The sequence below is a fragment of the Gracilinanus agilis genome, chromosome 2, assembly GCF_016433145.1.
Source record: "Gracilinanus agilis isolate LMUSP501 chromosome 2, AgileGrace, whole genome shotgun sequence".
Lineage (NCBI taxonomy): Eukaryota > Metazoa > Chordata > Mammalia > Didelphimorphia > Didelphidae > Gracilinanus > Gracilinanus agilis.
Window position 1 is genome coordinate 462,942,367 of NC_058131.1, and position 12,547 is coordinate 462,954,913.

At 37.8% G+C, this 12,547-nt stretch overlaps 1 protein-coding gene across 1 annotated transcript in view; it reads left to right on the top strand.

The window, feature by feature from the left end:
• LOC123235796 (coiled-coil domain-containing protein 170-like) overlaps positions 1–12,547 on the top strand; it is a 59,932-nt gene that overhangs the window by 12,014 nt on the left and 35,371 nt on the right. The window contains exon 2 of the mRNA XM_044662005.1: positions 1,801–1,929. Within this exon, the coding sequence (XP_044517940.1) occupies positions 1,801–1,929 (129 nt within the window). The remainder of the gene's footprint in view (positions 1–1,800; positions 1,930–12,547) is intronic.

Consider the following 12,547-nt stretch of genomic DNA (forward strand, 5'->3'; position numbering starts at 1 on the left):
GCTCTGGTTGTCCCCTTGTGCAAACTTGGGCTAGTTGAAAATACTATAGTTTAGCTCTTGATTTCTTGGTCATTATTTGCTCTGATGCTTTTTTTTTAAAACCTTTACTGGACTAGGCTAGGCTGTTTTGTCCCTATTCATGCTGACATCTTAACTAAAAGTAATGCTTGTTATCTTTAAAGGCCCTTCTCTTAAGAGGACAATAAGAGTAAATCTTACAAGAATCATGGACGTTTTCTTTTAAGGCAAGCAAGAATTACTATATTGACTTCTTTCCTAGATTGTGGCTTAGCAAGAAGGATGTCCTGAGTATCTGAGCATTTCTTAGGAACCCTGAGTACTTCACTCTGTAAATAATGATTTCTACTGAAATAGTACCATTAGGCAGGAGAATGGCCTCTGCCCTTCCTTCTTTTGAAACCCTCTTTTTGTAACAAAATCATTTAAGGAAAATCAATCATTACTGCAGCCTAATCTGAAAACAATCTATATTCTGCATTTGTGTTACTTTACCTCTCAGAGGAATTTTTGATTATCTGTTCTCTAGAACTAAGATTTTTCATTACAATTTTATTAGTTTGAAAACTGTTAACTTTAGGGAAATATATTTTGTGCTTTGAAATTTTTATGGCATCAAATTTCATGTGAACAATTCATCTTTTCCTTATGATTATTGAAATGACAGGAGATTTTTTCCTCTTTATTTTTTAGTTTCATAAACTTTCAACAAGTTTAGTTTAACTCAGTTTAAAGATTACTCTTCCCTCTGATTGACATTAGGGGGAGCTCTTGTAATAAAGGAAAAAAACCCTTCAAGTTAGCAGACAGAAAACTATATAGCTCATAACAATGGTGATGGTGATGATGATGATAATCTTGAACTATAATATATGAGTTTCCAACTAAATTAGATGAGGGCTGAACAAAATGAGTAAGCTACTACATGTAGTTTCATGTCTCTGGGCCTCAATTTTCTCACAAACTTTCTCATTTTTCCTTCCTTAAGGTCCTCTCCAGTTTATTAAATGGGTTCTACCTAGTAACCAAAATAATAAGAAATCTCCTTTGGGTGACCCACTGCAGCTTTAAGTCACTACAAAACTTTTACTGGATGTTAAAGAAAGTTTCCTCAATTTTTTTACATAAATTTTCATGGTCTTTGAACACCACATCTTCATCTCATTAGATACCATCCCTTGTAGGCCAAGTTAAATTAAATAGCATTTAGGTTCTGAGTATGTGTTAGGGCAGCTAGGTGGTACAGTTAATAGAGTTCTGGGCCTGGAGTCAGGAAGCCTCATCTTCCTGAGTTCAAATCTGCCTTCATACACTTACTAGCTGTTTGTCTGTTTGCCTTAGTTTCCTCATCTGCGAACTGATCTGGAGAAGAAAATGGCAATTCCCTCTAGTAACATTGTTGAGAAAATCCCAAATAGAGTCACAAAGATTTAGAAATGAATGAAACGACTGAGTGATAACAATATGTACGCCAGTGACTTTGCTAAACATGGTGGATTCAAAGAAAGGCAAAAGATTCCAGTCCTCACGCAGTTGATATTCTAATGTGGAAGACCCCTAGCAAACAGCTACATACACATGAGAGAAATGTTAAATATGGTTTCTCAGAAAGAAGGGAAAGACCCCTGACTGATAGTCATGGTATGACTGTGTGCCAGACAAGAATATTGATTTTGTTACTTGTTTCCTCCTTGAGGGACTGGTGGGATGGTAAATTTTTAGTTTTACCCATACGGCTGGTGTTAAAGGCTCAAATGCTTAGGTTGCAATTTTACTTTTCAGGCTCCTTTTGACCCACCTCTTGAAGCAGTTTTCTCTCCAAACCATACACAATCCTCCAAAAGGGGAGCTGACCAAATCCATACTGACTATGCAGGCCTGCTGGTGAAAAACAAGACTCTTCAAACAGAGGTGTGTGGATCATTTGCAAACAGAGTTTTCAGGGGGATATTTTTCCTCAGTTAATATGTGTTGATTGGTGGATACCCTGCAACTTCCTAATAATTTTTTTTTTTTACTATGCTGCTAACAATATACCCCTCTGACCATGGTTTCTATAAGACCCAAATATCTATTTCTCCCCCAAAGGGAGGCTCTGAATTTTGTGAATGGTAAGATGGCCTTTTAGCAGAATGCCAAATACTGGATGGAGTATGAGCAAGCTGCTTCTTGGCAGGTGTGAATCAAATAAAAATACATAGGGCTTTAATTTTATAGGGTGTCCTAAAAGCTATTTTAAAAACTTTTGAGACCATAGCCCTACTACAACTTTGTAAGGTAGATATTAAAGATACTATTAACCTCATTTGACACATGGAGAAACTGAGTCTCAGAGAGGTTAAGTGAATTGCTCGTGATCACACTACGTTAGAGGTTGCACAATTTCTGACTCCATATCTAGCCTTATCAGTCATATGAGACTGCCTCTCCTCACCAACTGGAGCCAAGCAACCAGCTGAAGAGATCATAGATTAACCCTTTGCTTCACTTCCCCCTGGAAAAGATGTACTGTCACTTTCAAATTTCCAGTGTATATTAATCATCTACTGGCATTGGTGAATGCTTCATTAAAGCATAAAAGAAATGGCATCAGCAGTTTGGAAAACAACATTGGGATAGCAAGGTGGCTCAGTGGATAGAGAGCCAGGTTTGGAGTTGAAAGGATTTGGATTCAAATGTGGCCTCAGACACTTCCTAACAGTGTGACCTTGGGTAAGTCATTTAACCTCAATTGCCTAGCTCTCTTCTGCCTTGGAACCAATACTTAGTATTGATTTTAAGACAGAAGGCAGGACTTAAAAAAAGGAAGAAAACACTAGCAAAAGCCTCTGTAAGTGCCTCTTGTTCCATGTTATAAAAACATAGAGGCTGTTGTTAGAAAACTAATTAATCCCAATTTGCAATATCTAATATCTGTGTAGCTAGGTGTCACAATGAATAGGGTGCCAGACCTGGGATCAGGATGAGTCATCTTCCTGAGTTCAGATCTGGCCCTCTGACTCTTGCTAGCTGTGTGACTGACCTTGGATAAGTCCTTGGACAAGTTAACCCTGTTTGCCTCAGTTTCTTCATCTATGAAATGAGCTGGAGAAGGAAATGGCAAACCAACTCCAGTGTCTTTGTCAAGAAAACTCCAAATGAGGCCACAATGAGTCAGATGACTGAAAAGACTGAACAACCATCCTCCTAGCCTCTCCCTTTCTTGTTATCAAGACCAGTGGGGGTTCTATAGCGTCAACAATAGTTTATAATTATTAACTTACCTTCATTCTCACTTGGTGAGGTGAGTGGAGAATTAGAGATTCTTCTCCCCCTTTTAAAGAAGGAAAAGAACGGAGAGAAGATCATTTTTTCTAGGTTCCCTATCTATGTGAGTAGAAGCTTAGTATTCCAACTAATCTTTTAATGTTAGGGCATCGAGGCAGTAAAGTGGGTAGAGTGCCAGTTAAGAAGACCTGAGTTTGAATCCAACATCAGACCAGGCAAGTTACTTCACCTTATTTGCTTCAGTTTCCTCATTTGTAAGATGAGTTAGAGAAAGAAATGGTAAACCACTTCAGTATCTTTGCCACAGGAACCTCAAATGGGGTCAGTCAGAAATGACTGAAAAACAGTTCAATAATAACAATTGAATATCTTTGCATATACTCCAAGGAGAATGAAGTCAGAGGTTCTAAAAATGCCAAAATATTCATAGAAGAACCTTTTTGGTGGTAGTATATAGAACTGGAAATAAAGTAGATATTCATCATTTGAAGAAATGGCTAAGTGGAATGCATAAGAAATAACAAATATAAAGATTTCATGTCTGCATAAGAAGACTTAAATGAAGTGATACAGCATAAAGTAAGCAGAACCAGGAAAACCATATATATGACTACAATAATGTATGCAGAAATAAAATAAAATAAAACTGAATTATCATTTTATATAATTATCATGATCTAGCTAATCTCCAAAGAAAAATTGAGAAATTGCTCCTCCCTTTCTTCATTGCAGAGGAGGATGAAGACCACAGGAAGTAGAAAGTTGAATATATCAGATCTGTTTAATAAGATTATTTGTTTTGTTGAACTGTTTTGTTTTTTCTTTTTAAATAGTTTTAATGACAAAATGCCCAGAAAGCACGGAGAGAGAAGAGGGACATATTCAGAAAAGAAATTGATAATAAGTTAAAAATTAAACCACCTTAGAACTACCTCACATGAGATCAAATTGAAAGAGTCGGAGTAGAAACTTTCAATTGGTTCTATTTAACTAAATCAAGATTTTTAAATGCCCCCCCCTTTTTTGTTTCATTGCACCGGAATTATTTTTAAAATTATCTTCAACTCTCATGGTTTTAACACTATTTGATCTCCAAGATGAATCACCTTTTCCCTTTTCTCTTAACCCTAATCATACATAAATTACACTTTCTTACCAACCAACTTATTCTCTTTGGATGCCCTTTAAAATTTTTTTCTTGAAATTAACCTAATCTGTTTCTGGAATTTAGCAAATGAGTGAACGTCTGTGGAAACACTAAGCAAACAGTGTCTTTGGGGAAAGTTATGGGGTAAGAGAGTATACTCTGGACTTTTGATTGGTGGCTGTCTGCTTTCACATATGTCAACTCTTAGCAACAGTCCTGGTATAATGCCATGAGGAGTATATACACTACTCAGGAAGCATGTAAAAGTAGTTTGAAATTTAAAAAGCACCACTAAAATGCCTTATAACCCAGAATCATAAAGAAAATTGGCTTTCATGAATGGCAATATACTATCAGTTCTAAGAGAAATACAATATACTCTCATTTAAAGCAATTTTTTTGATTTTCATTGAAGCGACCATTTGTAGAGAAATTTTGAGTGTGTTTCATGTAGACAGATGATTATTTTTCCATAACTTATTTTGGAAAATTTTTAATTAAAAAACCCTTTTTTAAAAAACCCTTACCTTCTGTCTTAGAATTAATACTGTGTATCGGTTCCAAGGCACAGGTAGAAGAGCAGTAAGGGCCATGCAATGGGGATTAAGTGATATGCCCAGGGTCACACAGCTAGGAAGTGCCCTAGACCAGATTTGAACTTAGGACCTCCTGTCTCTAGGCCTGGCTTCCAATCCACTGAGCCACCCAGCTGCTCCCCAAAAAACAACTCTTAACTTCTGTATTAATTCTAAGGTAGAAGAACTCGAAGGGCTAGGCGATTGGAGTTAAGTGACTTACCAAGGATCATATAGCTAGGAAATGTCAGAAGTCAAATTTGAACCCATGACCTCCCATTGCCAAGACCTGGTGCTCTACTCATTGGGCAACCTAGCTACTCCTTCCTTAACATTGATTAAAAGAAGAGTGATAGATAAGTACAGCAGTGGAAAATGTGGGTGAAGGCAACACAGATTTTATTGTTAAAAAAAAAATCAATGGATTATTGATCTTCCAAGGTTAGATGCTTGGCACAATCAATGGTTCTCGATTAATAAAATTATATATATTTTGAGACATTTCCAGAAAAGTGCCCACTTTCTAATATAAGCCCTTTTCAAGTATTTAAGAAAAATTTCCCTTCTCTTTTGGGTATACCTATTTGCAAAGGGTCAGAAGGATGTCCAAATGTAACATATTCTCTAAAATCTTCTTGTGAGTGATTGTATTAGTTGGTATTAAATATGGAATAGCTAATTAATTTTTATAAATTTTTGAAGGATTTTTTAAAAAGTGCAGATTTTTATTTTGGAGGGTTCTTTAAAATGTTTAGTGAAATTTTGGGAAAAGATTAGTCAGAGCAATAATTTTGCAATCTAATTGATTGCCAATTTAGTTGACTGAAATTGCTTTCTCTCTCAAAAGGTCACCAAAGGGGGTCCTTTCTAACTGATAAATGGAGGGAGATTTTACAAAAAGTTTTCTTTATCTGTGAATACTCAGCAATTTTTCAGTTAATTGACCATACTATCCTACTGAATACTCTCTCCTCCTGTAATTCACTAAAAATCACACATTCCTGGTTCTCCTGCTTCTCTTTTTCTGATCTTCTTCACTAGCTCTTTGTTTTTTCCTGATTTCTTTAGGTGATTATTCCTCAAGGTTCAGTTTTAATTCCTCTTTTTTATATGCTCTTTTCCTTGGCAAAATTTTATCTCCTTGGCTTCAATGATTATTTCAATATGTACTCTCAAATCTATATCTCTAGTTTTAATGTCTCTTCTGAATTCTATATATGTATCTCCGACTCTTTCTTAAAATATTTAAAAACCAAGTTGTTATCTTTCTTCCTAACCCTTTTTTCTTCTGTCTTCACTTTTTCTGTCATTTGAATCCAGAACTTTAATTAAGGTGAATTTATGGGTACTTTGTCCAAGGGGCACCAAATTTAGTATACTGAAAGCACTTTCAGTGTTTCTGCAGCTAGAAACAGTATAGTTTAGCACCTAGTTAATAAAAATAATTAAAATAAGGCAGGTGGAACAGCTAAGTGGATAAAGAGTCAGGTCTGGAGACCTAAAGTCCTGGGTTCAAATTTGCCCTCACTCACTTCCTAGCTATATATTTCTGGGCAAGTCACTTTAATCCCAGTTGCCTAGCCCTTCTTAGATGGAAGGTAAGGGTTTAAAAAAAAGTCAGGTGACAGGCTGGAATATGCTCCCTTCTCCTGTATGAATAGTTTTTTCAGCATCAGCTTTAGGATGGTATCCTGGGTCTGTTCCCCTCTATTGAGATGGTATACTCTTCTCTTCCCTTAACTGAGGGCACTTTTTGAGGTACTTGCCAAGGGCAGAAAACTTCCAAGTTTTAATTCTAGTTGCATTAGCTTTCTCCCTGTTTTTCTGTATTCAAAACCTCACTTGCTTTGAACTCATCCTTCCCTCTCACTTCTCATTTGAATGAATGAATGAAAAAGCATTTATTAAGCCCTTACTATGTGCAAAGCTGTACTAAGTGTTGGGAATACAAATAGAAAGGCAGATAGTCCATCTTCTCAAGGAACTTACAGTCTAATAAGATAACACATATAAGAAGTTTTAGTTATAAATATACAGATGCTCATTGACTTGTAAAGGGCCTATGGAGGCAGGGGCAAAGCATACAATAATACATCTTCTGTAATGTTATTTTCATTGATACATTCATGTTCATTTATAATGTTTAACCATTTGACAGTGTAAAGATCTTAGGTGGGGAGTACTTTCTTTTCTGAGTCTTAAGTAACTGTGATTACTGATTAAGTGGGGGGGGGGGGCTTACGACTTGAAGAAGTAGTTGACAGATCCCATCTTCTTCCTGGGTTGCTTCCTGGGATGATGGCTTCAAGGGCTGGATTAGAAGTAGGACTGGTTGGTTTAAGGAGTGTTTCCACTCTCTGGGTTCTTGGGCTTACCAGTCCATCAGTGGCAGTTGGTCAACTGTTGGTGATGGTGAGAAAGGTGGGCCCTTTCTGCACAATGAATGCTCTTCTCATTTATGGCTTCAGGACCTGGGCTAGAAGCAGGAGCAGAGTGTTCTAGGGGACAATGATGCTTTTATTGCTCTTGGGTTCAGGACCTTGGGCTGTCTTCATCTGAATCTCAGGGGAGGTAGTGGTTGAGGTGCTGATGTTGGCTTGATTCCCTTGGCACATACCACCTTCTCTTTCTCCAAATGCCTTGCTGCTTTAGCTAGGATGGCTTGCTTGCCTTGGAGGTGGCAGTTGGTTGGCAGTTGGTGAAGATGACTTGTCCCTTCTTGGTAGAAACTGCTTCCCTGGATGATGGAAAATTTAAGGATTTCCAATCAGTTTACAAGGTTTTTAAGTTCTATGTAACACACTTTTCACACACAATATCCATTGCCCTTCTCTCTATTTCTACTACCTCCATTCTGCTGCAAACCCTCATGACTATCTGCCTAGCCAAGTAAAATAGCCTTTTAACAGGTCCTCCAACTTCAAATTTCCCCCTTTCTTATCTCTAATTCATACTTCTGCCAGAAGTCTTCTTTGCCTCATAGATCTGTTTAATCCATGCTTCTTGAAAACCATCAGCATTTCCCTACTACCTGCCAAGTAAAGGTCAGACACCTTTCCCTAGCTTTTAAGACCTTCCATGATCTGACACCACTCTAAATTTTCAGCCTTAAGTCACTTCTCTTCCTGTACATTATATCTCTTCCTGTACATTGTATACAATTCTGAATTTCATATAGATTCTTCAAGCAAGCAATGAGCTGAAAATGAAGACCAAAGGAGGAGATCAGACTAGAAAAATTGGGAAACTAGATAGTGTTCTTAATGATCCTACGCTCATTGTTAAAAAAGCTCATCTTTTTTTTTTTAAACTACTATTCTTACCAGTGATGTTCTATGGCCATAAACCATGGAGCACTACAATCTTGGAAAAATTAAAATTGCGGAAATCTCAAAGAACAATGGAAAGATACATGGTAGATGTAAGTACTTTCATTTGTAGTGTGTTACTAATAATGGCTTATGTGTGTGACGTATCAGGAAAGACATCATTATACATGTAGAGCAGGAAAAGGAGGATTAGTCATGAGATCAAGGCATAACAAAAACAGGAAACTCAAGAGCTATACTAACCATGAAATATAAAAATTTCGATTCATTGTACATTTATTAAACACCTAGTATGTGCCAGGCATTGTTCTGGATCTAACATTTATCTCTAATAGATACAAAGACAAAAATGAAACTCTCTTTGTCCTCAGGGCACTTCTGTTCTATTATACTACTATTCTATTGCAGGATACATATACCCAAATAAGTATCTGTAAAGTAATTTGGAGGACAAATATTACTAGCAAGGGGGAATGGGAGTAGATCAAGAAAGACTTCACATAGAAGGTGGTCCTTGAGATAAATCTTGAAGGAAACTAGGAATTCTTTAAAAAAATTTTTTTAAACCCTTACCTTCTGTCTTAGAATTAATACTGGGTATTGGTTCTAAGGCAAAAGAGTAGTAAGGGCTAGGCATTTGGGGTTAAGTGACTTGCCCAGGGTCACACAGCTAGGAAGTGCTTGAGGCCAGATTTGAACCCAGGACCTCCCGTCTCTGGGCTTGATTTTTCAATATACCGAGTCATCCAGCTACTCCCCAGAAATAAGAATTCTAAGAGAGAGAGAGAGAAAGAGAGGTGAGGAGATGTGGTCCAGTTTTATAGTAAAAGGCATCCTGGGAATAACATGGAGGAGGGGGTGTCAAATTTAGGAAATATCTAATAGATCAGTTTGGCTGGAAAGTCAAATGCATGAGAGGAGGAAAGGGAGAGGTATATGGTCTAAAATAATTCTGAAATGGTAGATTGGCTCCGGTTGTGGAAAATTTTAAATAGGATGAGAAATTTATAGTAAGAGGCAACATGGTATAGTTAATAGGACATTAAACTGGGAGTCAGGAAGACCAAGGTATGAATCCTACCTCTACTTAGTAGTTGTGTCACTATGAATGAGTCGCTCAAACTCTCTGAGTGTCAGTTTCCTCATTTGTAAAATGGGGGATAATGATACCTTCATTACCTATAAACACTTTTCATAGAGTTGTTATGAGACTCAGAGGAGATAAAGTATTTACAACGATTTTCAAATTTCAGAAAGCTATATAAATGCTATTATTTTACTCTAAAGTCAGGGAGTCACTGAAGATTTTTGAGCAGAGGAGTAACACAATTATATTTGTGTTTTTGTTGTTTTGGGAATAGCTAAGGAGCAACATGGAAGAGTGCTAGCTCTGGAAATTGGAGGTTCTGGGTTCAATTCTAACCTCACACACTTCCTAGCTGTGTGACCCTGGGCAAATCACTTAACTCCAATTACTTAACCCTTCTTTTTAGAATTGATCAATACTAAGATAGAAGGTAAGGTTTTTTTGTTTTTTTTTTTAAGGAAACATTGTTTGGCAACCCTGTAGTGAATGCCTTAGAGAGGGAAGAGGCTAGAAGTAGACACACCAATTTAGGAGACTTTTAGGAGGCTCAGGGAGTTGAGATGAGGTGAGCAGCTTAACTAAGACCCTTAACTAAGCAGTATTCATGTGAGTGGAGAGAAAGGGGACAAATGCAAATGATGTCATGAAGGCAGAACCAAAAATATTTGTCAAATGAATTGATATGGAGCCGAGGTGAGGGAGAGAGGACAGTAAAGAATAACTCCAAGGTTACAAACTTCAGTGATTGGGAGAATGGTAATGCCTTCAGCAGAAATAATTTTGGAGGAGGGGGGAATATACATTTGTATATTGTTGTGCTTGAGATGAAAGTGGAACATCTAGGTGTAGCTGTCCAATACACAAGTTGGCAATAGGACTGGAGTCTTGGAAACATTTTAGAACTGATGATTTAACTCACTGGGTTCCTTGTGTATAGATCACAATTTGGACAATACACACTTTTCATTTACTTTGTTTTCCACTTTAGATAGGTAGATTTTTATAAGTCCAGCAAAAGGCTGCATCTGTTCTTTCATCACTAGGACGCGTTTCAATTTTTGATCATGGCAACCTATTGAACAGATGAAGATACAGAATGGCCTTCATTACTATGCTAGACCTCTTCTGTTTTTCACTGATGATGGTAGAAGGTGCTAAGACTCTTATGCTATGGAAAACAGAAGCGAAGGCTTACAAAAGCATGGCATGACCTTAAAAGAAAAGTGTACATTGAATGAACTGAGATGGGAAAAGAAAGATAAGAACAGCAAAAATCAAAACCAAAAAAATTTAAAACTACAGTGGACAGAGAGGATGACAAAGAAGGAAGAAATGCTGTGTGGGTTGGATGGGATAATACTAGATAAGGAAAAGGGAGAAGATTTTGTGGAACAGAGAAAAGGTACTGGCTTTGGAGTCAGAGAGCCAGGCTTCTCATCCAAGAGTGGTAAATGTTTAACAAGCTATCCCTCCCAAAAATATTTTGCCACTGAACTTAAAAAAATCCTTACCTTTTGTCTTAGAATAAATGAATTATAAAGGTTAGGCAGTTGAGGTTAAGTGACTTGCCCAAGGTCACACAGCTAGGCAGGTTCTGAATCCAGTTTTGAACCCAAGTCTTCCAATCTCCAGGCCTGGATCCAATGTACTTTTAAGTTCAACCTATATTATTAAATTTTTTATCCATCACTTTCTTAAAAACTATAAATCAAATCCTGATTTGTAGCGTATGCTGATTTCCAAAGTTTAAGTGGACACATTGAAAATTTAACAGTGGGCTCTCACAAGCTCCAGCACACCCCTGATTCCTATCCTACCCCTGACATTGACTAATTATAGGACTTTGGGCAAGTCACTATTTCTAGGCCTCAATTTCCTTATTTGTAAAAAAAGGGTGTTGGTCTTTGAGAGCCCTTCTAGTTCTATGACTCTGCTTGATTTTTGTTTCTTGAAGCAAAACCTTGGAGAATAATCTTTTGATTTGGAAAAGACCCAAAATGACCAATAAGGGTGAAACCAAAGATAAATAGGAAGAGGCAATACAAAGTTGCTGTTGAGGAGCTCAAGTCCCTAGGTCCAAACAGGCTGCAACCCAAGGAGCTGAAAGATGTAGCAAATGTGATTGTTTTGTCACTGTCAAGAATAGCATTGTTGTTTGGGTAGACGGGTCAAAGATAATGAAGAAAAAGAAGGCAGAAGATACTTTGGTACTATGGATAGAGTACTGTGCATCTGCTGCCTTACACTGATAGTATCAGTTCCATGGAACCAAATACCCTTCCCAGGATAAGGATCATCACTTCTAAACTCATCACTATGCTGCTAAATCAGGCCTTGATGGATTCCATCTCCCTCAGTCACTTCTCCCTTTTGATTGGAAGACTGGAGAGCAGAGTACCAAACTCCTCCCAGTGCCTTCCTTTATAGAGAACAGAGCCTGGCTTCTCAACTCCAATTTTGCATTTGCTTCTTCCCCTGATTTCAACTCCATGGACAAGATAACTCACAAAATAACCCCTAGTGTCCCATCCCAACCCCCTGCTTTCCTGCCTCCTTTCATGTGGCGTTAACCCCTTTAGATGGGAGCTCCTTGAAGGCAGGGACTGCCTTTCTTTTTATGAATTGTATCACCAGTGGTTTGTACAGTGCCTGGCACATAATAGGTTCTTAATGTATTGGGGCACAGCTAGGTAGCACAAAGGATAGGGTGCCAAGTCTGGAGTTGAGAGGACCTGGGTTCAAAGCTCACCTCCAGATACTTCCTAACTGTATAACACTGGACTTTGCCCCAATTGCCTAGTCCTTGCTTCTTTTCTGTTTTAAAATTGATACTAAGGGGACAGCTGGGTAGCTCAGTGGATTGAGAGCCAGGCCTAGAGACGGGAGGTCCTAGGTTCAAATCCGGCCTTAGACACTTCCCAGCTGTGTGACCCTGGGCAAGTCACTTGACCCCCCATTGCCTACCCTTACCACTCTTCCACCTATAAGTCAATACACAGAAGTTAAGGGTTTAAAATAAAAATTTTTTTTTTATTTTTTTAACATTTATTAATATTCATTTTTAACATGGTTACATGATTCATGCTCCCCTTTCCCCTTCAACCCCACCCCCCCCGCGCCCCCC